The 25,715-nt window shown below is 49.6% G+C and overlaps 2 protein-coding genes across 7 annotated transcripts in view; one reads left to right on the top strand and one right to left on the bottom strand.

Annotated features, from left to right (window-relative positions):
* LOC149352434 (uncharacterized) overlaps window positions 1-25,715 on the top strand; it is a 180,654-nt gene that overhangs the window by 2,674 nt on the left and 152,265 nt on the right. The gene's annotated exons all lie outside the window — the stretch shown is intronic.
* The window catches only part of stumps (DBB domain-containing protein stumps), a 98,652-nt gene that overhangs the window by 53,944 nt on the left and 18,993 nt on the right, over window positions 1-25,715 (bottom strand). For 2 of the 6 annotated variants that reach the window (XM_089581599.1, XM_089581600.1), the window contains exons 1-2: window positions 20,375-20,620; window positions 14,665-14,748 (exon numbers count right to left, since the gene is read on the bottom strand). The exons of 2 other annotated variants lie outside the window; for them this stretch is intronic. In XM_089581599.1, coding sequence (XP_089437725.1) covers window positions 14,665-14,748; window positions 20,375-20,444 — 154 coding nt within the window. In that variant the 5' untranslated portion in view covers window positions 20,445-20,620. Of the gene's footprint in view, window positions 1-3,160; window positions 3,315-14,664; window positions 14,749-20,374; window positions 20,621-25,715 lie in introns of those variants that run through there. 2 more of the 6 variants (XM_089581601.1, XM_089581598.1) reach the window with 2 other exon arrangements.

Genomic DNA, 25,715 nt, shown 5'->3' with positions numbered 1-25,715 from the left:
CGCGCCTTTGCTTCTCACAGCCTGCTCTTTTCCTCAAAAAGGGGACTGGATTCGGCTTCCGTCGCTTTCATGTAGCTGCGGCTACAGTTTGGTTAGATGTCAAACAGTTTTATCTACTTAAACTGAGAATAAAAGCTGTTGTGCGGCCTTACCGCGATTGCAAAAATGCGTATGAATGGCACAAATTTTATCATTGCATTTCTCTTTCTTGTATGGAATATGCATAGGGGTAGAATAACTGCAAATGTTTCTTGAGAAATGACACCGACTCACTCGATCAAGGAGCCTTTCTTAGCTACAACCAGTCGAAAACACATTTTGATCGGTAATTACTGCTTTCCTATCAGAATCAAACAATAATTTAGCAGCTGCTTTAAACAATAAAAAATATGCTGCATAACCTCTGTCTCTCTCTCTCTCTCTCTCTGTGTGTGTGTGTGTGTGTAAAAACTAGCTACTGTGTTTGGCATAACTGTAGCGCGCCAAAAAAAATTCGTCGCCAAGCGGGAACACGCTGCAATAAGAACGTATTAAATCTTGATTCCATCTGCTTGTTACACTCTTCACTGTACTTCGTTACTCGGCACGGTGTGGTTACTGCAGTTACTTAGCACACTGTACTACGAATGGCCAGCATTTGGGCGTTGGCTATCCAACGAAAACCTTAACGTTCGCCGTTTATCTCGAGCCTAATTACAATGCCCTCATGCTCAGCTTCAGATACTTTATAATCTCTGATAATGAATTACTGCTGTTTATCGAGGATCTAAACCTCCCATGGAAGGTGCCTGAGCACCAAGAAGACGTTTTCCGTTCGAAGACACACGATTTGGATACGAAGCAACGTTGTCTAGATGAGTAGCCATGCCTTCTGCGCGACTTCATCTCATGACAACAACGAAGCTGCTGTTCTGCGCCCGGCACTCGTGGGCAGTTTGTCTGTTGCTTGTCGCGATTGTATCGAGACTTTTACTACCCTCAGTTCTGGTTAAAAATGTTATCTCAACACGAATCAAGGGCCCTTTAATGAATGACGGCTCACCCTTAATTTATTACGCTTACCGTTTTGGCGTTTGAAGTTGCACACAGGTGAAAACCAGATACTGTAGCTATTAAGGCCGAGCTGAACGAGACAAATATTCCAAACTCAGCGTTCCTGCTGCTAAACAATATACGGCTCCGTCCTTTCCCTTCAGACAGTCTGTTGGCAATAAACTCATGCGGAATTCCCCCCCAAAAATGGCATTGGCTAAGCTGAGCCATGCCAGGATATACGTAGCGAGAGGTACGGTATACCCCTGGTTACGTCCAGTTGTTTTGCTTAGATTCTCATGCTCACCGAGCGCTTAAGGCCCAACTCCAATCTCACTTCCGAGGCGTCGCGCCGCTCGTCACCGCGCGCCAGGCGTCACAGGCGTCAGCCAGAACCAGTCTGCGCATGCGCGCGGCGTCAGACGAAGTCGAAGGCGAGCGGCGTCGGCGCGCGGCGCGCGGCGCACCAGCTGCTGCGCGGCTGTGACGTCACTCGGCTCCTCGCCCATGCGCACAAGTGGCGCCGTGGCCGAAGGCCCACAGCGAAACGGCGAGACTGCGGGCAATGTAGCTCTCGCTACAAAAATTGAACGTAGCCGGTTTATGGGGGCGTGGCAGCGGATGGAGACAACGGGCGGAAACCGGGCTTTCCCCAGTGAGCACAGCCGCGTCATGAAAAAAAAAAAAAGCGTCCGCATCCAACGCCTGTCGGCACACCTACCCATAGAGGTAATAAGTACATTGACTAGAGCGAAAACGGCGGCCGCTGTCTGATACACATCCTCTCCACATTCTTGGCAACCATGGAGGCAGCCATCATAGTAACGCCACTTGACAGCCAGCCGTTACTGCGCGAACAAAATACAAGGCGTTCTAATCTTGCCACAACGATTTTTTTTTCTTTCAGATCACGCGATTCTAACCGGTATCATGCTGGATGCTGAGCATAGAGTTTCCGTTACTTTTTCAAGATCAGGGTGCTGAGAAGTACGAAACAATCATTTTTAAACAAACTTAAATGTGCACTGCAATAATGCGTCGTTGATTTTGTGTCGCTCTTTTTGCAAGCATCCTACAGTCGGATACAACTCAACAACGCAGCAGCAAATACCCCTGAATGTAGGCCCTCCAGCCAATGGCGTCAACCGATTGGCATGACATCGTGGTTAATCCTCTTGCACCTGCTAGCCTGACATCGCAGGAAGCTGGCAGGTGCAAGTGGATTAACAGCGATGTCATGACGACCGGTCGACGCCATTGCCCAGAGGGTTTTCTTTGAAGGGCATTTTCCTCTGCGTTCTTGAGCTGTATTCGTGACTGCAAGCAGCACCGCCATGATGGCGCCACATGATGTTAGCAAACAACCTCACTTCACTTTAACCCCCCTACTCATGGAGGAAGGAAAGAACTCGGGAGAGGCAGTTACGTTACACTTATTGAAGCCGGACGGGAAGGCTCTCCCCTGCTCCCCCACTACATGGCCGACGTCTCAGCGAGCTTGCGCATGCGCAGCAGACAAAGAAGCAGACGACGCCGCTGCGCCCAGCGTTGCTATTGGCTGCGCCGTCGGCCAGACTCTCAGTAGCCCTTGCAAAAGCGCGTGACTTCCGGCACACTTTTTGGCGTGCAGCTCAATAGCGAGGGCCTGTTCTGAGCTTTCCTTCCTCATGCCCGCCGCGCCACCTGTAGGAACTGGAACGAACGGATACTTTGAATTCAGTGATACAAAATAAGCCTGATATATTAGCGTCCTTTGTGCAACACTACACTAGAATTTTCCGCTCCGGTATTGCAGCTTTACGGTTGCGGCTATAATTAACGAACAGAACACATTTGATTAATTAATTTACCGGGTGTCAATGAGCTAGCCGCCATAAGCGTGCAAATGGCGTGTGCGAATGGCTTACGCCAGCGCCGGCTGCATGCAGCGTAGTCCGCCATCATTGCATAACGACGCACGGGAACCTTTCCACCGTGACCGATGGTTCTGAAGTCAAATAGGAGAAGCGAGGGCCGCTGCTGTTACAAACACCGCTCGTATGCCGAGTCCGGTCGAAATACCACACTATATGGCGCGGCGTTTCTGCAGAACGAGGAAAGTCGCAGCAGGATGAAGCGAGCAACGCACCTGAGAGGCGACGTCGGCCTAGCCTGAGGTCCATAGGGGCATAGATCTCCGAGCGACGCGCCGCACGCCGGCACTGCGCGAAATACATCAGCGCTCGGCAACGTCCAGCACACGTCTCGAATCTGTCGCGCCCAACAGGCAGCCTGCGCGCCACTACCCTACGGCGGCGAACAAAGCGAAAGAGCGGAAGTCCGCGTCTCCAGTTCCCGCGTCTCCCGTTTCGCATTTCTTCGGTGCATGCCGGAGCAGCGCCGCCAACCACAAAAGCCGCACGTCGCTAGGGAGGTAACCGGAGGCTTCGGTCCCAGTCTTCTCGTCGCGACGCAGTCGTACCCGATGTGCATGGTCGACTACTGGGCGCAGCTAGGAACGAAACGCGCCTCTGTTTCGTAGACTGTCAAATAAGGCTTTTCATTTATGCTTTCCTTTTCCTGCTTTGAAAAAGAAATGATCGGTAAGAATACCTGAAAATTTAGGTCCAGTTCGTCAAGCCTCATTGTCGAGAAGCAAGAGGACCAAACATTTTATCAGCAAGGCCTACAGACTGGTTAGAACGGTACCGAGCTTTCGCGGAGTGTACTGATGGAACAGCCTTACGAGGGTCGCGAAAAGGCGGGGTAGGGGAAGGCACGATGACGTGGTGCACCAGCTCCTCATCGTCACGGTAAGCCGTGCTAGCATCCCCCCTCCCTCTTTACGAAAAAAAAAAGCGCTCCTTCTGTGGGCCAAGGGTCCTCAAGAGCGGGGGAGACCAAGGATCGCGAATCCTTGTTGGGCGGGCGAGTCACCTGGCAACCGAAAATAGCGCACACCGCCAGCATCTGTGCTGAACGTGGCAGCTTTCGGGACGATCCAGGCGAGACAGCGCATTTATTGCAGCGGCCACGTAGCAACGTGAAGACGCTTGTCCGCTGATTACTAGTACAGTGCTGTTGCTGCTCAGCGCTGTTGAGCGCTCTGTGTAATCTTTTTTTTTCTTCAGTCCTTGCCGTACCGGAATGTCGTGTTTGTTGCGCTTTTTTGAGCAATAAAGGGCTTGCAAAAGTAATCTTATGGACCCCATGAATGGAGCTGACAAATCCAAACCAGCCGGCGGAAGAGACGCGCTCAAAACCTCTCTTACCTCCGCGAAATAATATCAACTGAGAGGAACTGTGAGATCAGCAGAGGGCTCGAGCTAGGGACTGGACAGCTTTAGAGGCCTTGAAGTTTCCTTAGAGCTTGCAATTCCTGTTGCGTTTTGCGAACGGCATGTCAAATACGAATCAGCATTATACTCTGTGAGCGACAAAGTGGTTATTAAACCGAAGCTGGTCGCAGCCGTGTTGCAGCCTTTTTGACACCAAGTTGACTGAGTTCACAACTTCCGGTTCATTAATATGTAAATCCTTCTGGCTTTGTCTAGATATTTCAATATTTAGGGGAGAACATCAAGTGCCCACTGCCCGGTAAGCAACTATGGAGAGCAATACAACAAAATCATTCGCATGCTGTCAGTACTGCTGCATTACCGTAATACCTCTCATACTATTTCACTCGGGAATAATTTTTCGGCATCTGATCCAGCATTTGACACAGCGACTGGCGATTATTTGAGCTGCACCTTCTTTGTTGTGCACAGTGCCCCCGCCACAAAAACTGCCCGATGTCGGTAGGTGGGCGAAGCGTTGTTGTTTAATTTGTGTTTCAGCCCTGCCACATACGATTTGAGCAAAAACCCGCAAGCTATAGCATTGCCCTCGGCCCGAATGGTATCAAACGCGCCTCTTTACACTGCAGATCCGTGCGTCACTCCCGTGACTGGTGTTTTGCCCCGGGGAACTTCAAGAACGGATAGCACAGTGCCCGACTGGCTCTTGGCTCCAGTAACTTTGTTCGAGGTTCTCTCTCCTGCCTTCCGTTTTTAAGTATCTTTTTCCAACTTTACCGTGACACTTGAATTTGTCAGCCTTTTCTCCTTTCAAATACTTTATTGAAACGCTTTCGGCTGACTATAGCTGAAGGAAGCACTGAATAATGGAGTCATTGTCAGACCGAAACCCCTTTCACTTGACCGCAAATGCATGCTTGCTCAAATTGTGTGCCACTGAAATGTTCGCATGAAGGTGCTGGTCATACATTGCCGAAAAACAGCGCTCAAAGGCTAGGGAATAGAGGCCTCCCAAGTACTATGCTACACTAAGGTTTCGAGCCATTCGGTGCCGATTTTTTCCAGTTCGGCAGATTGCAGCGTTCCAAGGCAAGGCTGACAGAGCCGGTGCTCTGTTAGTACCTGACTGACGCCCTTTCATACGGTCGGATGTACAACTCTAGGTGGCGAGCGGACATCAAAGCACCCTAACCACTCAAGCATGTAGCGCCAGAGCGCCAGATTTCTCTCCAGCCAGGGGCGTGGACTGATTTTCATGACGTCGCGGTAGACGGATTACCCCTCTCCGTGCAAAAAATCTGCGTCGACGCACATAGTTTACTTGCGAAATCGGCCTGGTGGTGGCGACATCCGTATTTAGTTTTTTGGGTCCTTTTAAAGGGGCTTTGAAAGAGGCTTTTCATGAAGGTGTGGTATTTCTGGGATCTTAAAGGACGCCGCTTAACGAACATCCTCCAACAAGAATTTTTTAAATGCGTTTTGTAGTAGCTGAATTAAACGTAGTCAGCATTTGAATTTCAGCGTCTGCCTTGCCCTCTCCTCTCGTCACTTTTTGCACGCTCAAAGGTCGGCGCTCCTCCGCCGGCCCCAAAAGGATGCCTCGAGAAACCTGCAGCACTACCAGCGGCAGAGACCTCCTCAGCCAATCAGCAGAGCGCTTTAAACGTGTTCTAATGATCGTAGTTGTATGCTCACGGCGCACACAGATATGGTTAGAAAATAGTATAAATCGATCCTGTCCACGTACCATAAGCGCATGCATGCTTACGTACGCTAAATGCAAGCATTTTGAGGGACGTTACAGCATTTGTAACATTCGCACTTTCACTTCAGCGCATGCAAACGGAGACGCAATGATAAGCTGTCTAGTGGCGCCATCTGGATTTTAGACCGGAAAGCATTTCTGTTAACAAACCGAAGCTCCTCTTTCGGACTAGAAGAGGCAGAACCATCACTCTTAATCAAAAGTAAAAAAAGTAAAGCAAATTTATCGCTTATACGTTGTGCTATAGGCGAGATGAGACGAAGCGAAAGCCCGATGCCCCATTTATGGCTAGTGAACGTACTGAAAACAGCAGTGACAACGACGAATTCAGTCCGAAGCGAGGAGCCCTGCTTCGAAGGGCGCCGCCACTTTAGAAAAGATGTTTTAGAGCACACAAGAGTCGCGCTCGCTAAACGCGGGAAACAGCGTACGTAACGCGAGCACAAGTCAAGGCTCGATATGAAATAGCGTTTGGTGCATGCGCACTTTAAAACACGCTATCCAACGTGCCCGTATGCGTATTTCATACTGGCACTACATTCTTCAGCGTCAGAACGTTGTCTGTGCACTCATCGCAGCTTTGGCAGTGTTGCGAGGAACTACTGGGATAGTAGGCCTCACCGCCGACGCGCGCGGGAATTCCCCGCGGGCGGTGAAGAGCTTCCTGACCCACCGGAGCACCGGAACGACGCGACTGGGTGGTCGCTGCCATGTTAGTTGTATGACGTCTGAAAGAATCTAACCAATAGCCATCTCTTAACTGAGTTACGCAGGAGAGTGAGACGGAGGAGAGCGCGAGCATGAAAAGTCGCCAGAAAGGGCTCGCCAAGTTCCGTGTGCGATTGTAGGTTACCTCCTCATCCCCTCCTCTACTTGGAAAATAAAAGTTTGTCTCTCTCTTTCTCTCTGATGCGTGTAGAAGCGTATTATTTGGCTCAGATGTTCATGACGACCCAGTGTAGTGATTGAGTGAGTTTATGTACTCTCCTTCAGAGGGTGCTTTAGAGCCCTTTTAAAGCGATTTCTACACAACTGTGTACGAACCGAACTCCCAGCTTTTTGTCTGAGTGTGTTATACCTAGCATTGATTTCTTTTGTTTCAGGAGAATTTAGCGTCCTTCATGTCGCTAATGGGGTGGTTTTGTATCCAACTAGTCAAAGTAGCAAACAATATTTAACAAAACAGAGAGCAAGGCAACACGTCCGTCGCCATTTTCATGCAGACAGATTTCGACAACAGTAACATGTTTTTTGCTTAGTTTCTAGCGTCATCTGCAAGTTGGAAACAGAATTTGATTCCGCGATCTTTGGGGCGTTTATTTTATGTATCTCGGCATTTCGATGGATCAATTTCCAACCAATTAGACAGTTTGTGCGAAATTTTGCACACACGCATGTAAAAAATTAACCGTTGGTCTTTAGTGCTGGAAAGCCAATGAATTGGTTTCCTGAAGGCCTGGATATGACAGGCATAAAAAATGTTTGTATCGAATCAAAATGATGAATGGCGACTGAAATGTATAGACACAAGCAGCCTTATTTTCCTATATGTAGCCAATTGGACGCATAGCTGAAGCGTTTAGTTTTCTTTGCATTTTTTTTTCAGCTGGGGTAATAAGTAAGATAAATTGCTGGCACAAGCTGAACCACAACTATGAGGAGGGAGATTCAGCTCCCATCCCCACAGAACTCTTTCAACAACCTGGGAACTCCATACCCGCTACCCGAATTTAGTTCCCTTTCTCTTGTTTTATTGGGTCTTCTGGTTACTTCAGATTTTTCGATGCTCACAGATGCTAATGAAATTTGTATTGTAAGTTCTACTCGAAGTCAAGTTTGTGCGTGCGTGCCAAATGACACGCATGAGAAGAATGTAATTTTATTTGCAATGAATTTTAAAGGGAGCCTTCCAACCTCCCCATTCGCGCTGTCAAACAGGCGATTTTTACAGCCAACCCTGCTCATGATGACGTCACACTTGGCACTGAAAAGACCAACGCTGGAGCAGACGGCAAGCTCCTGCAAGCTCGGTCACTCGGCTACAGTGTACTGTACAGCCCGCGGCAGCGGACAGGTTTCGTGGGCTCGGCCAGCTCGACCGTGGCCTTCGCTCGCAGTTTGCGTTCGCTCAGGTGATTGTAGTGACTGGTGTTGTGTTGTCGGACGCACGATTCCCTCGGAGAAGACATGACTGCCTTACCACGCATTTCCACAAGGCACTTCATGAAAAGTGGATTTACGCTCCCCGGCGCCTCAACTGGCCCCACAATCCGCGCCACAAAGAAAACACATTTCTGAAGGATGATTCCGGTTTCGCGATGCTGAGTTCAGTCGCTGTGCCAACACTGCTCTAATCACGACACCTGTTAAAACTATGAAGAGGAATCGAGCGTCGGTAAGTTTAGCAGGTCATTCGGTGTTTTGTTATAGTTAATTACCCCTGAGTGGATAAATTACTGCAAGTAGCGAGCAGGAACAAAACTACTCATGGCTTTGACACAGAAAGTTCACTCACGCCGAGACTGTTGTGCATCGGCGAACGCCGCCCGGGACAGGCCACCTGATTAAATGCAAATATTATATTGTTGCTATATTTGTTAATAAATCGAGTGTGAACACTCCATAACGTTCAGTTGCTGTCATACTGGCAGGAAAGTTGTTTACTGCAATATGCCGCTTGTACCAATGCGTCAACTTGTATAAACAGCGTCAAAAATTAGTGAAGGCTTTCAAGAGCTCGTAGCACTAATGTTTTAGCAGCACTAGCTCATTTATTTTTTTACTTTGCCGTGTGCAGTTGTCCGTCACCACATCCCTTTTGCTCTGAACACTCTCTCCGTCCTCCTGTTCTAAATCGCTAAGGCAGGCCTTTCTCGCGCCGGCAGGACATCGGTAAGTTGTGTCAACGGAATCGTCACTGGCACTGTCGGAGGACATGGAAAAAGAACCGCGGATTAGACCTCGGTCTCCGTACGTGCTGCACCGTCGCCGATTCCCATTTGGTTTCGGTTCAAAAATTTTTGCTTATTTAAAATTTTTGTCTAAGTATTTAAAAAATGAAGTCGCGTACTCTGGTATGAGAGCCCTCAATAACATAAGAAGGGTAAAAAAAATTCAGGCGCTTTCGGCCGGTTCAGAGAGAAAAAGGAACCCTCTAAACGATAGAATGACAGGTGCTCCTGCGTTAGCACGAGGATTCGGGTTCAAAGACCGGCAGCTTTTTTTGCGAAAAAAAAAAAAGTTGGTTTGGTCGTTTCAAACAAAATGAGCGTGAGAGAAAGAGCGCAGAGCTCGCCTTGCACCCAGAACCGTCGCGCAAAGGAACTCGAGCATGAGCTTACAATGAAATTCCTTACTACTACTGTTCGATGCGACTGATTCCCGAGCTACAGTCAAAGTAACGAACCGTCATTTACACGTTTCATACCAGTATTGGCGAGAAGGTGCGTTTAAGTACAGAATTTCCAAACGCTATCAGACGGAAGGCCCTTACGGTCTTAAAAGTGACATTAGCGTTGAGGGAGCAAAGAGAATAGTAGTTGGCTTCATCGGCGGACGAGAATTACTTTCATGACAATCATACCCGAAACACAAGAACTTTCTGCAAAGCACCTTTTTCACTAGCAAAAATCGGAGGGGACACTTAAGCTCAGCCCGCGATAGCGGATGGGTTAATTAATGCCCACAAATGCGCAATTAGTCATTCCCGACTTTACATTCATAGATTCATAGACTTTACATTCATAGCCCGGGTTAGCCGTCTTGCGTGCCGAAAGTGGGCTGTTTGTCCTCACAACGCTGTAACAAACAAGAAAAGAGGAGAAAAATATCGTTCCTCTAAAATATATTTCTTGAAACGAAAAGGGGGAGCCCATTCTGTGCTAGTCCGGACGCAAGCTGATGCCCGCTAAATCAGAGCGAACCAGTTACACAGTCGCGAGTTGCCTCCAAAGTCAGACGTGGAGGGGGCATGTAGAAAGGGGACAATACGTTGCCGCCCCTCTCTAAAGGCGAGTTCACACTGGCGAGTCGCATACGTCGCGCGACCGATTCGGGGAGGGAGCGTATAGCAAATCTATTTAAGCCTGTCATGCGAGCTCAGCGACTCGCCAGTGTGAATCCGCCTTAAGTCTTTACTCGCGGTCAGCTTTCTGTGGCACTGCATCTAAGGCTAAGCACAGAAGACATTTGTCCCTGAGACGATTATTGCCAGTGATCGAGGGTTATCCCCCCCCCCCCCCCCTTCATTCCCGAAAATAAAGGGCTGAACTTCGGTCGCCAACACAATGCCTCGACCGCCGCTTTCTCCCCTCCCGATTCTCTTGGGTAAACGGGTTAGCCTCGTCACCACCATCTTACTTTCGCTTCGGCCCTTCAGGCTTCAGATGGAGGACGACCAATGCCTCCGTCTTTTTGTGCTCCGAGTACAGTCTTCGAACCGTGAGTTTCCGTCAGAATACAGCCTTGCCGAGAAGCCGGCAACATAGTTTTATAAGACGTTCGGAAAGACACCGGATGTCTTAGTAAAGTATGAAATCGAGAAAATAGTGGTAGCCAGGCGCACCAACGAAGTCTTGCCTTCGGGCAGGCTAACAAAAGGAGGCTATGAGTTCACGAAAACCGCTCCGGTCGATCACTTTGCAGAAATGCTTCCGCTAAAGCGGCGTTGCAAGAGTGGAACACTTTACGGTGCCTACCAGGAACACTTCCACGACTCGCGCCTGGCTCTACCAACTCAAGGCTAGCAGCCAGACTGAAGCGCCTCACCTGGGTGCGCCATGTTCGGCAAAAGAAAAAAAAAAAACATGCATAGAGCTGAGAAGTCCGTTGAATAGTCACATTTGTCATACAAGCAGAGGTCTGCTCTTATGGCGCTCATTGAAGCGTGTTGGGCCGGCAGGCAGCGCAATAAAGAGGTCCTAAACACGCGAGGAGGTCGCTAGTGAAGGTCCTCCGCGAGCGCGTCCAAGGCACCCGCCACGAATGGGCCGAACGAGCCCGAAAGGGCGCCAGGGCTGCGGAAAAAGTGGCGCAGAATCTGCCGCGATTGGCATCAATTGGCCACCGCTGCGACGCGCCCTCGGTCGGCTGCGGACGCTCTGGCCTCGGCGACTCGAGTTATGGGCTTGACATCCTCAACTTCCTAATCCTGGAGGTTAAGTGTGTCGCTGCGAACTACAAAGTCACGTAGCTGTGATAGCCCGGCTGCAGGAGTATAACAACTATCCTAGCTCTACAATTAGAGCACGTGACATAATCCATGCAAGGAGAAAACTCTCTTGTTAACTGCATAAAAAAATACCCGTTCTTTTTTTTCTTTACATGCGATAAAGAATACCTTCCTTATTTCTTCGTGGAAACAAGTCCAACCTCCAGTTCCAAACAGCGCTCAGCAAGCAAAGTTCAAATGTTGCCGGTCCGAATAGAGTCGTCAGCTGGAAGGCTTGGCTCGCTGGAATGTTGAGCGCAGGCTTAAAAAAGAAAGACCCCACGAAAAAACAAGGTACAGCCCAACTGATATCGAGTTACAAAGATGACAAGCAACAGTAAATAATGGTCGAGATGCGTTGTCGGTCTTGGCTGTGTGGTTATGCCTGCACGTCTTCATCAAGCTTATCATTTTGGAGAAGGCATCCCATAGCTGCGCGTGATTTTAGTCCCTTTACCGTCACCACAAACAACGAGCATGAGCTGCAGTCGCAGAAATGCCTTGATGACAGCGGGCATTGTAATACGCTCTCTTCTGTAAGGCTTGATTCCGCCAACCTAAATCCATCCCTGTGGTGCTTTACACACAAAGGCTGCCACAGAAAGAGAGAAAATATATTTCATTAGAAGCTACTTGTGAGGGCTTCCCGCATAAAAAAAAAAAGGTCAGACTTGAGTTTAGAGTGCATAATGTACACCATATAATCGTGGAACAGTCCTGTATAAATGAGGGACATGATTTATATTATCACTTCGCACTTATAATGTCTGAGTCCGTGGGCTGCTGAATCACAAGAACCAATGTGACGATGGCTAAAGGCTGGTTCACATGCAAGCGACTGAGCGGATTGAGCGGCGTGTCATGGAGAAAAATTTCCAACTTGTTGGAACCTCGTCGTTCAGGCTGCTCCAGCCGCCGCAACGGCGCTTGCATGTGAAGCAGGCTTAAGGCCGGTATCATCGCTGGCACTTGTGCGAGCAAATCAGGGTGCCCAAACAGGGGCCGACGTATAAGGGCAGGTACCAAGGGCGTCCGCAGAATTTTTTGCAGGGGGGTGCCCCATTGGTTGTTGGCGCCGGGGGGGGGGGGGGGGGGGGGGGGTATATTCGTAGCAAAAGGCACTATTCGCGCAGTAAATTTATTTATTTATATATAAATAAAAAACAAGTAAAATACACACATGAAAGAAAAATTACAAACAGCAAATTAAAGCGCGGCTACGCGAGATAAATTAGAGTTTATCAACGAAGAAAATATTAAAATTAATAAAAATGCAAAAAGATACTATCACTTCGTGGAGAAGAGTGCCCAGTCTTGCTGCATTCGGGTTCTCGACTCACCCGGATTGATGACCAGCACACAGCACAATATGTTCACAAACACGCAACTACAGTCACTCAGTCAGTCTTCCTTGAACAGCAACTATAGGCGCCTCGGATTTTTCTGCGCGAATTGCGTAATTACACGGGTGATAAATTCATTGCCGTGCTTCATTACAAGCACTCAGTGCACACTCATCATACACATTGATTGGAAAAACGGTTGAACGCGTACGTTGAAAACAAAAGATGACTAGGTATATATACAACGAAAACTTATTTACAAGATAAATGCACGCTCGCAGCTTCATCGCTCCATCTTACTCGCGCATCCGCACAGTCGAGCAACCGCACACACTGCTCGCCGCTCGTCGTTTTCTCGTCCGCTGTCTTGGTTGCTCTCACCTTCGTTGACAACCGGCCACTAAAAACACCCAAGCACAAACACAGAGGCGCGCACACGTGCAAGGGCTTACTTGCCGCAATATCCCCGAATGCGCATTTTGGGGGAGAAAGGAACGCTGGTGTGGGGGCGCCTCTGGAGACTGCGTCGCCGTGAACAAAAGCAGCTAATCCCCTTTGCCGAAGATTCTGAAAGCGGCGCTTCTACCGAACTGCGCTCTCCTGTGGATCGGAGGAGACAGCGAGCGGCGGCGGCGCCGACTCATCGCCCGCTTGACCCTGAGCAGCCCGACAAAGCGGGGGTGGACACGGCTGATTTGTCCTTCCCTCCTGAAGAATTCATCGGTGGCCGGCGTAACGAAGGCGAAAACAAGATGCCCTGTGCACTGACAGCCTCCGTGTCGCTATCTCTCTAGAGATCAAAGAAACAGACACCCATCTCAAGACGGCTCGAAACACATGCTCGCCGGTGCCGCTGTATGTCTGCAACAGGTCGCCCTTCAGCAGAGCTAACGATGGCGTGGTTTGAAAACGGCGGAACGACGCGCGCCCGGACGTGGCATTTCGCAGATGTGACCCAAAGCGTGGAAGCGGGGCGGCTTTTACCCTTCTGGCTGAGCGCACCACCGCCCCTGGCGTCCGGCCATCGCGCACGGTTCGAGTGAGTGATTTTCCAGGGGGGTGCAGCCGCCCCCCCTTGCCCCCCCCTCCGGACGCCCATGGCAGGTACATACGAACAAAGTAGTCAGTGCAGTCTTAAAATATTGCATACCATAACTAAAAAACGGGTTCAGTTGACTACAAAAAAAAAACAAGGAAAAAACAACACTGCATGCTACGAGTGTTTGTGAACTCTGTATAGCAGCAAGGTGACCTCCAGTTTTGAGCTTCACCGTCAGGATGCATCACCAGTGCGCAGAACAGTCCGCAAGTACGCAAGACAACATCCACAAAAACGGAGAGAAATATGAAGAGAGAAACAGAACAGAACACAGCCCACCCACCTCCGTAACAGATCGGAGAAAGAGAAAGTGGAGCACTTGAAATTTCTCTTTCTCCGCTTTACAGAAGTGCGGCACAGAACCGTCACTCAGTACAGCATTAAGAAGTTTTATCATAGGGTGACCCTATCGGTTGAGGGGATAGCGTCACCCAATCCTGAAACTCGCTATTAAGACCTCTACGCAACTCTCTAGCATGCGATCTGAATTTCGGCGCGATTCGCATGGTAAACCGCACGATATTTAAGCTTCATTTCCAAGTTCCATTGTCGCTCAATAAGAGCTAAGCACCCGGCTCCGGCGCTTCATCATGCATGCTACGTCACAGGGTGCCTGAAATCTCGACCGAAATTTGCACAAACGGAAAAATGTGCGCAATTTCTTTCTTTTACAAATGACAAATGGAGCCACACTTTTTAACCACGCAGTCAGATAAGCGGGACATAAGCGCACGGCCCATTTTTACATGGCCGCAGAGACGACGACGCGACCATTTACGCGTGCATGGCTGAGTAAAGCACCACGCGAAAAAGAACCGGAGCCGCGTCCGGGTCCCGACAACGTCCTCGCGCACATGCCAGGATACCAGAACAACACTCAAGTTTTCCTTATGCGCGGTTCCCGTGAAGCCGAGTCAGGAGTAAGTGTCTGCACCGACCTTTTCGAAGACAAGCGGCCCATCCTTTGAACTGCGACCAGGTCATTCTACGAGGCTCTCGCATGGCTCTGCTGGAAGTGGCCCCTGGGGAGCACACACATGCCAGGATTCGTCGGACGCACCAATGCTCCACTAGTGGGAGCGGCTAACCGCGTGTGCAGCGTCTGCGACTCGCGGGACAAACCGGCGTTCAGCAAGCCGCCGGCAGACAGGGCACCCTACAACGCGCACGAGCCCGGCTGAACACTCATGCGGCGCCACCGAGATTCGAAAGGGCTGCTGCTTTCCCTCTTTCCCCGAGCTGGCGAGCCCCTGAATGGGGGAGCCTCTCCGCGAGCGAGGAGGAGGCTGTCTTCCAGATCATGTTCCAGATGCGCCGCTTCATTGCGAGCGCCGGAAGCGGTGAGGAGGGGGCCTTCGGAAGTGGGCCCATATCCGCTGACGCCGCGAGCCCCAGCCCTGTCCCCCCCATTTCGCGGCCCCCTCGGGAGCCACCGCCCCTCGTACTCTTCCCCCCTCGCTTCCCCCTCGCCATCCCATCCCCTGCGGCTGTACGCGGAGGACGCCGCCCCTGGTCTTGAGCGGCGCAGCCCGAACCTCTCCCCACGCGAGCCCATGCGGCAGGGCCCCCTCGTTGTTGACATCGCGGAGGGCCGCGGTCGACGTCCGGCACGGGGAAAGCGCGCGAACGCTAGTAGAGGGAGTGCGAAAAAGAAAAAAAAAAGACTAAAGCGAGCAAACCCGCGAAAGCACCGCGTACAAAAAAGAAAAAAAAAAGACCGACTGTTCGCGAGGTCGGGTCTTCTACATGGCTTTCCCCTCTTTTGGTTTTGGGTGAAAGCACAAGTCGAGTACCACGGTACTACGCGTAGAAGAAACCACATCTGAAGAAAAGTAGCCAAATCGGATGAAAGACTAAGGTGTAAAAAGAAGTACAAAAACTCCAATGGCGGCGCTGTAACGCACAGGACCATAAAATACCGTACATGGAATGGTTGCTCTTCGTTATTTCTTAATCGGTCTTAATCGGTTCTTTAGTCGGTCAGACCGACATAGATGGACAGATTAGATAGATGGACAGATTAGATAGATGGACAGATAGATAAGATTAGATTGATAGATTAGATTGATAGATTAGATTGATAGATTAGATAGATAGATAGATAGATAGATAGATAGATAGATAGATAGATAGATAGATAGATAGATAGATAGATAGATAGATACCTCTGAAGGCGCCGCAAGACGCATTGAGTGCTACGTAAGCATGAATAGAATTACCATCAGTTCTGCATTCAGTGCTGAATCCTAAGAGCCCATTACAGAGCAGAATTTCAGTACGAAGAAAATATACTTATACAAGGTGAGCTTGGTAGCCAGCGCTAGCCTGTAATGATCAACTTCGCCCAGAGACTAGCAAGGCCCCATACTTTCTGCCACAAATTTATGCTGTTGCATGATAAAACACGCCACTATAGTCGGATACGAGTCAAGAAAGAAATGGCTTTTCCCCATCAAAGGGCCATCTTCCAGCCAATGGCGTCGGCCGATTCTCAATAACCAGGAGGCGTGAAAATTCAGGGAGTTGCAGGTGAAAGGGGATAGTTTTCCCCTGCATTCTCACTCCACTCCCTGCACTGTCACGCTACTCATGCTAGCAAGTTCATTGGCTAGAAGGTGGTTCTTTGAAGGAGAAAAGCCGCTTTTTTCTTGACATGTATGCGACTATATGTATAGCATAACTTCCACGGGACTTCAATGAATAAACCCAAAGGCAGGGCGGCGGGCTGCTTGATCGCACAGAGAAATCGCGAAAGGGAACCAGATCGGACGTAGCTTGTGCAATAAGGTTCTGTCCCCTGCGAACATAGCAAAAACAAAGGGAAAGCCCATCGTCAGACACCAATGCATGACCAAGTTGCACGGCATCTCTGGGCGGCCATGAAACGCCCCTAATCGTTCTTTCCTACATTTCTTTCAATAAGCCCTGTTGTTTCGCTATCTGTCGTGCCAACATGACTATTTCACTCAATTCAGTCTAAAGTTAATTACAGCGTGACACGTAATTAATTCATTAACACACAAATTTTCTTGAACAAGATAACCACCCGGTCAGACCGTCCAACCTCAAAAGCGGTGCTCTGTAGCTGTTACAGAATTTTTAAAATACATCTGTTGAACACAATGGAACAGACTGTATAAAGTTAGCATCGGCCGGTTTCCTTCAAACCAAAAACAGATAACGCATTCACACGCGCTTCGAGGTAGCGAAAATAAAAAGTGTATGCCAGTTACACATTCGTGGTAACGCGGATGATGAGCGCTAGCTTATTTTCCCTTGCGCTTTTCCGACTAATGATTTTGTGATTCATGGTTTCCCAAAATTTGATTTATGCGCCTTTCACGACCCTGCTTCTGCCTCGAGGGCCAGGACTTGAGGATTCAGGCGCCATTCACAGGAGGCTCCTGATTGGCGAGCCCATATTTGAAGTTTTTTGGTTTTTGAAGAAAGGAAATGGCGCACAGAATCTGTCTCACATATCTCGCTGGACGCCTGAACCGCACCGTAAGGGAAGGGAGAGAGGAGGGAGTAAGAGAAAAAAGGAAGAAAGAGGTCCCGTAGTGGAGGGCTCCGGAATAATTTCAACCACCAGGGGATATTTAACGTGCGCTGACATCGCACAGCACACGGGCGCATTTTGCGTTTCGCCTGCATCAAAACGCGACCGCCGAGGCCGGGCTTTGAGGACCTCGCCATTTTTCATTGGCGGCCGTCCGCACTAAGGGGTTCGCCCGCGCCTTACGCTTGGCCTCGGACCTTGCATTCCCGAAACAAAGGTCTGTGCACTCCTCCTGTGATGTTACCGCACTTTGTCCGGTTGATAATGCCATGACTTAAGACCACAAGACTCAAGAAGCTACGCCGCGGGGCATGCGGATGCCGTAAGCCAGAATTTCCTTTCGGCGTCGCGATAGGCTGTCTCTAACGCTTTTATATCAACAGGCTCGTGCAACACCGAAAGGAAATTCTCTAGACTTATGATCTGAGGTATGATGACTCCCAGGGATCTATGAATGTCAAGTAGAGAATGACAAATTCCGCATAATTAACCAATTAACGCTATCGCATCCCACGCTTAAAGCGGAGCTTCAGTGTTCCCTCCAGTTTTGTCTCCTCTTCTGTGAAATGCACAGCGTATCAAGGCTTAAGACATTCTTTCCCGGCATTAACTATATTTTAAGCCGTCTCATGGTCCTCCGTCATGTGCGACGCACGCTTCTGGAAAGTGGAAAGAAAAACGCCAGCGAAATACCACGTGATGATGGCTGCACGGTTTCTTTAAAGGATCCCTTAAAGTAGGTTCATAATGTGACTACCAAATGCATGCATTATGTCGAGTAAATGCCATTGAATGTGCATGCCGCGTAGAAGTCCTCGGAAGGGAACCAATAATTAACAATTATTTTTTGAATATTACCGCTTTCGCTCCTACCGGCAGCTTGCGGAGCCGGGCTTTCGCGCGAAACCGCGCACAACGCGTCCTGCAGCGCTCGCGACGTCAACAGTAAGGGGCTGACGTCGGTGCCGCGTCATCGTGGTCAACGCATCTACGCAAGGCCATCATGCAGGGCTTGGACATGTGGATCAAGATTTTGGCCCGCCAGCGTCTGACCCTTCGCAATGTCTGCATCATCATTTTACGAACATGTGCAGAGTATACTGTGCACTGGGACTCCAGGTGGCGACACAGTGCAGTCAAGCTGTAAATGGGCCTCACGCTGGCTTCGCAGTCACTGGGCAAGGCAGCATCGGAAGCATATGGAACACTAATCTGTTCATCTACCTTGTGCAGTTCTGCACGTAATGCTTTAGCATTCTCACACGTAAGCAGTCTTAGGTGTGCCGAATTGTTCTTCCTCTGTCCGGTGTATCAGTTGGGAGGGAAAACGCGGAAGCCGTTTTTAGTCGCCGACATCTCTGGTGCTACGTGTGCTAGATCAAACATTTTTGCGAGAGGGTAATAGGCAATACAATTGCTACCCGTATTTCGGCTTTTTCATATCCCCGGTGGACACCGTTTCGGTGCCCCTTCGACGTCAAGGCAGCGGCGGTGACAGTCTAGGCAGTTTTAGCTGAGCAATTTTTCGGCCAGCGGGGCGGAGAGGACGAGCGGATACACCAGTGGAGACGCGCGCGAGAAAACAGTTTTAGCCGGGCGGATCGCCCGTCCTCTCGAGCGGACTAGAGTCGAATATTGCTATGCTGTTCCACCTATTGGTCACAATTCGAGTTAGAGTGAAAAGAATATCAATTAAGCCAGCTAATAAAGCGCTGAAACTATTTAGTAAAGGTACATTCTGTGTTTTTAGTTATTTATTTGGTAAATGTTGCGTTTTAGATGTACAAAAGAGGCTGCCATCTTGAATACCCATACACGCCCGCGCGCTCTTACGCACGCTCGCGCGCTGCCTATCGCTCCGCTGGAGGGGCTTCCCAGCGGGCGTAAGCTTCGCTCCGTAAAAACGCTGGCCGGCCCAGCGACGTGCGCATGCGCAGTGGCGTCTGCGCTCGTCCGCTCCGCTCCGCTGGCCGTAAAAACGCTCAGCTAAAACTGTCTAGTGGCACCTTCTGGGCAAGAGTCACGTTCACGGGTTTCCACGGCTTCAATTTCCGTCCATGATTGGACGGTGCATGAGTGCAGGCTAACAACGAATGAATTTAAAATTAATAATACCGCTGAACGCAACAGTGCGCGCGAAACACAAATGCATTGTTACGTTTGTCACACTTCACGATCGTTCATGATCAATTTGTCAAGGACTTACAGGTTTGCAGCTGAAACATGAAAGAGAAACCTCGAAACGAGGGGGAAACAAAATAAAACGTACAGTCGCGAGTAAAAAAGATGAGCACAATGACGTCACCGGAGCGGTGAAAATTGTACCACGCGGCAGGCGCGGCGCCGTGCTTTGCGAACGCAACTGGCACATTCGTTACCGGCGTGTTTGTAACCGCAGCGCCCAGCGTTGCTATCTGCAGCTAATGTGGCACGTCCCTAGCGCTAATCTTTTTACTCGCGACTGTACTAGCCTGAAACTGTGCCAACTGGGCAAAACAATATCATAACCTAAAGCTTCCGCGCATGAGCTCGTGCTGAAGGGGGACTGCCGCTGGGGCTAGGTGTCGCGTGGATCGACAACGCTTTCGAGCAGCAAACGCTCAGGACTGGACGCGCGACATTAGCAATAATGCCTCTTTCGAGAGACACTACAGCTGGGTACGTGAACGACCCCGTCAATGTGGTCTTGCATGTTCACACATGTTCACGGCCACACTGACGCTCACGCGCGGTCACACGCAGGAATGCTCACATGGTGACATTCCGGCGTTCCAGACAAGAGTTTCGCCCTCTGTGCATGGGTAGCCCAGCGTCCGACATGCCAGCATTTTTACACAAGCGCAAAACGGCATCATGCAGAGTACGCACCGCGATCTTCGACGTAGATGGGGACACATACTTTACCATTATGCAGGCACCCCTATTCGCGCTCCTTCCGCCGTCTCCAAATCCGTTAAAGAGCACGCAGTACATAAGGCACCGCGCATGTATGCAAACCTAGGGTCTCAAGACAGGCCGCGCCTCTGCGAGATCGGTGCCGAATGCTGCCGCATGCGTGAGCAAGATCGCAGGAGCGCGGGCCAGCGTACCGTGGGCCGTCCAGCGATGGGCCCTGCCGTCCGCCGAATGGGCCGGGTGCGCCAGCGGCGTGGGAGCCATGTTGCGAGTCGACTCACTCGCTGATCATGCTGGCGCAGTGCACGCACTTCACGTGGGTGGGTCCGGGTGGAGGCAAGGAGCGCTCGACACAGCGCATGGAGACAGGGGACCCGCGAGCGGACTTCGGGAGTGCGTGCGCGCGCGATGGCGCTCGATCGGAACTGAGCGCGCTGCGCTGCGCTCGCCGATCCCACGCATGCACGTATTTTTAGCGCCACCGCCGAGCGAAAACAAAAACGCGCCGGGAGAAGGGGCAGACGTAAACAAAGGTCGCACGTGCTGCGGCAACGCCTTGGCAGAAGCTCAGGAAGGGCAATTCGTAAGCAATGCCCGCGAATACTGTGGGGCCCGGCGGCTGACGATGACGGATTCTTCGACGCTACGGATGCGAGCCGCGAACCAAAGGGGAGTAAACGGCGCCGAAAACGGAGCTGAAAAATTGCTTCGCGAAGACGGCAGGGCTGTTGGCGCTTCTTGGGAAGCTCAGATCAGCTGTATAGTTGCACACAAGTGCAGAGAAAGCTCGCAAAGACCAGCAGCGACGTCGTCCAAGGCGAGTGACTTGCTGAGAGTGACAGCTGCGGAGACGCACGCTCGGGTATACAAGTGACAGATGTTTACGAGTGGAACAGGATTTGTAAGTGTCAGCCTTGTTGCTACAATCACACGCTGGTCTTGTGCACTGCCTTTTCCTGTTTTTGTTTTCCTCAAGGGATCAAGGTCGAGACAACATATCCAGTTCGGAAGCGCCAGTGAAAAGCAACCATTGCCTGACGAGAGAGCCGAGGAAGATATACATCCGCTACACACACACACATCCGTTAAATAATAATTTTGAACTCCAGCAGTGCAAGTCGCTCGTCAGGCGCTAGTTCTCCCCTCCCTACTCGGCAGTTTTTTCCTGAAAGTTCTACCGAAAACTGTCAGACTGAAACCAAAGCTGCAGGTGTCCGCTACCTTTCTGCTCATTAAACAAACAAACAAACAAACAAACAAACAAACAAACAAACAAACAAACAAACAAAGAAACAAACAAACAAACGAAAGAATAAACTCGCAAACAAATGAAAGGACAAACAAACAAGAGACAAGAGCAAGCAATAAAGCAAACAAATAAAACAAGTTTAAGGCATAAAGTCACTTTTCTCTGCGGCGTGCAAACCTTCTCTGAAACCCTTGGCTTTTAGCCGAACGTCGCGTCCTAGTCGGCAGTACTGGTCAACACAAGAAATCAATGGAAAAGAATAGTTGACAACTCGGGCACACTGCCGCCACCGGCACTCCGTGCCGCACACAGTAGCTGTCGGCCACCCCAACACGCTCTAAATAAAAGGCCGGAGTTAGGTTTAGAGTCAGACTGTATATTGAACTGGCGCTGTGCAAACTTCTGCGGAACTAGCTCACCAAAGCCCCTGGCAGGAACTGGTCATATTGACAGGTGAAGCGTGCGAAGGTGTCACACCAACGCGGCCACCTCGAAACCCGCTTGGCACGGACGATAGAAACAGCGTTCAACACAGCTTCGAGGAAGTGTTGTGCTGGCTGGAAGCCAGCGCGAATGCACGGGTTTTGAGGGAGGTTTCGACGCAAGCGTGCGACTCGAGGTTTGACTCCGCGATCGAAGTTATGACACAGGCTGTGACGCAAAGTTCCAAGACAGCAGTTCAGTGAACCTCGAGTATATTTATCTATTAGCGCCTCTTGGAAGGCATCGAACTTGAAACGAATCGCGTTAATACACACCTCGCTGCAACTCACGAAGCGAAGGAAGGCACGTATCGCATCTTGTGACCCTGTGACTGTGCCTATAGCGCGCAAATTGCGTGCTCAAACCACAGATGAAAAAAAAAAAATAAAGAGACGGAGAAGAAACAAACCAGCGATCAAACGAGGCGGTAAAGAAACAAACAGGAAAGCGAATAAACAAACGGGGGTATTGGCCACCCTTCCCGTGTACGTCAGAGGTGCGTCCCTTCATCTCTGGTGGAGTGTGACCCTGTCGTCGTTCTGCGCGGTATAAAAATAATAACGGGGAGGTACTGCTTTTTCCATCTACGAAGAGGGAAAACAAACAACAAAAAAGAAAACACAGTGCCAACAACGCGTTGCACACACACGCCCGAAGGAAACGCATCGCTTCTCTTTTTCTGTGCGCACGCGACCAGCCAGAGGAAACGAGAGAGAGTGATGGCCAGGGGTGTCGCGGGGCACGATCGACTCGAGCCATCTCCGCCTGCAGATGAGCGTCGCGGCGGAAACCCGGGGCGTTTCCCCGCCTCGAGTTGGCCCAGCAGCAGCGATGCACTTATCAGACGCCCACGTCAAAGAGGCGCGGGGAAGAAGGCCGGGTCAAAACACGAGTATCGGGGCTGCTTCGACGTTCGCGCGTGGCGCACGCGCGCGATCATTCGAGGAAGCAACAGAAAAGAAAAGAAAAGCGCCGGAGCGGCAAGCGACAATCCCTGCGGAGGTCCCCCCGCGGTGGGCAGAAGGGGGCCCGGGGCAGCCCCCATCGCCAGGGCTCCCGCCTGACGCAGCCAGCGTGGCGGCGCAGGCCGGTGAAGGTCCGTGGGTTTGTTTATGACGCAGCTATCAACTATAGACGCTTTTCATCCAATGCCGTGAGCGCACTGAGTGACTCGTTTCACGCCCACTGTATACAGTTCATATTCGATATGACGTTGCAACAGTTCCTGCGAAAGAAAGGATAGTAAAAGGAAAAGATGTTTACATGTTGCGATACTAAAAAATTGGTGGCTTGTATAAGCTCCTTTTTATCGCGACTCTCTTCTATATTTCAGGACCACTATTTACTTATTGTTCATTTTTTCATTTTCTTTCCTCTCCGCCCTTTGACATTGCCTCCTATAGCGCTCTTCCCGACACAGCAGCATGCAAGCGGCTCCAAACACGCCAGGCGGAACTAAATGAAGACAGATAACTGGGTTAATTGCTGCCAGTTCATAAAGAACAGCGCTCGTCTGTACGTTGCCCCTTTCTTGAGTGCGTTATTTCTTTTCTTTTCGTTTTTTTTTTCTCGCGCACCTCTATTAAGTGTCCTATCTCCCCCCAGTGACGACAAAGTGACGTCAAAGTGGGAAACGTAGTCGTCCGTTTCACGGCGACTACGTAGGGATTCTTATACATGGATTACCATGTGGTATTCTCCTACGAGCGCTCAATAATTTATAATCGAATTTATCTTGTTGTTTCCGTAGTGGTTTCAACAGCCGAACGATGTCTGTGACGTCAAAGTGTGGTTATAGGTGGCGTGAGGTATGAAAAAAATTGCATTACAATCGTTGCTTCTACGTTCGTTGTTATTCCGGCTCTTGAAGGCTGGCTTCAGCACTGTAGTGAATTAAAATGATGAAGCAGCAATTATATCGATGTTTTTCGATGCCTCACGTGACATATAACCACACTTTGACGTCACAGCAATCGGTGGGCTGTTGAAACCGAAACCGAAACAAGATAGCAGAAAAATTCGATTATAAATTACTTAGCGATCATAGGCGAATACCACATGGTGATTCATACATACCACTGTTTTCCGCATCGTTGTACAGAAGAAAACATGCACAAAAAATTAGGTGTCTATACTCTTTTACTCGTACACATTTGTGTGGGTGGGGGGAGGGGGTAAAAAGTTGCACGACGGCGCAAGAACAATGTTAAAGCAAGCGCAATTTAGTGGTTCGAAAGGCGGAGGGTAATGGAGTCCCAAATCATAAGTGATGAAAAAAAAATTTTTGCACGGTAACAAAGGGATTTTATCATAACTCAGCTGTTTTCTGCAAAAACAAAAAACAAATCTCAATATTTTGATCACCAAGGGAGATTTTCGTACCACACCCTATAATGGATTCTTTCAATTACTACAGTTGCCCTTGCGATGAATCCGTTCTTATATCAGGTTTTTTTTTTTTGCTGGCTACGAACGAAGGACAGTGCGCTGCGCACTGTACGTGTTGCAATTGCTCCTTGTCTGTCTTCATGTTTTTCGCCCAAGTACGTTTCTTCAAGAAGGAAATATATATATATATATATTTCTTTTTCCGATGCAAGTCCCTCCCATTCTGGATGTCCGACTAATCCATCGGGATGCATCGGCCACGCTTTGGGAAATGTTGCGACCACATGAACTTTATGGTCGCGGATTAAATCTTTGGATGGTTCTGTAATCTTCGCGCATAATGTCGACATCGAATATTTGGGTGCTTCACGATAGTTGTTGCACTGTCAAAATTTTGCGCATGAGCACTGTTTTGTTCACCCGGAATGGCACACGGAGCAAGAGGCCCCCTTGTCAGGCTATACATATGTGTTTTTTTTTTAATTCTTGAACCCCCCCCCCCCCCCCCTTTTTTTTGTCTCGTATCTGAACAAGGAATAAACATTTTCGAGTTAAACGAATAAAACCTCTCTACTAGCATTATCACGCCACCCAACGACCCAAATGGAAAACACAGGCGTGTCCGTTTGCTTTACGTACTTACACGTGCGTAAATTTTTGTCGATTGTTTAGCGCGTCTCTGAGAGGTTTTTATTATTTCAGCACTTTTTCTTGGGGATTCTTCGTAGCACTGCTCTGCCGCAGCAAAGAAATCGAGTCGGGCATTTTTTTCTAAGCGACGGCTATGATGGTCGATTTGCGTAGTTAGGACAAATGCGAATTAGCTGCGCTAGCAGCTCGGTTTTCCCTTCGGTTCCGGTGTTCACGGATGGCAGTTGCTCGGATAGCGAATATGCGGAATTTGTCATTCTCTACATTCACAGATCCCTGGGAGTCTTCCTAGCACTCCTTGCGCAGTGGTGAAGCGATGCGCCACTGGTGTGACGTGTGACATGGCTTGCGACCCAGGTTGGGTTGTGGGACACACACACGCACTATATATATACAGGGTGTTTCACCTAAGACTTTCTGCAATTTTTAAAAATAAGCTATTTGAATTAGATGAGCGCTTTTTCTGGCATAGCATTGTCAGTGGTGTAGTACATCATAATGTAGCTAAGACGTGCTAACTAGCAGGCTTGTTAACCAATATTTAATAGTTAACTTTTAAACTATTACCGTTGGGCTCCTTAATTATTGAGAGGCATGTAGCCCACCGTAAGTGATGTCCATATCCGGGTTTAGAATTTCGAGAACGCAATTATCCTCGGCGCTGTGGCCCAACAAATTTCGCCTACATCGCGCCAAAATACATGCGGTTTGAGAAGCTTGCAGGCAAAGCAACCTCTCCAGTGCACGTAACTCGTCCAAATAGC

Source organism: Amblyomma mixtum, chromosome 3, assembly GCF_055824585.1.
Source record: "Amblyomma mixtum isolate Tamu chromosome 3, ASM5582458v1, whole genome shotgun sequence".
Classification (NCBI taxonomy): domain Eukaryota; kingdom Metazoa; phylum Arthropoda; class Arachnida; order Ixodida; family Ixodidae; genus Amblyomma; species Amblyomma mixtum.
This window is presented reverse-complemented; position numbering and strand designations above follow the sequence as displayed.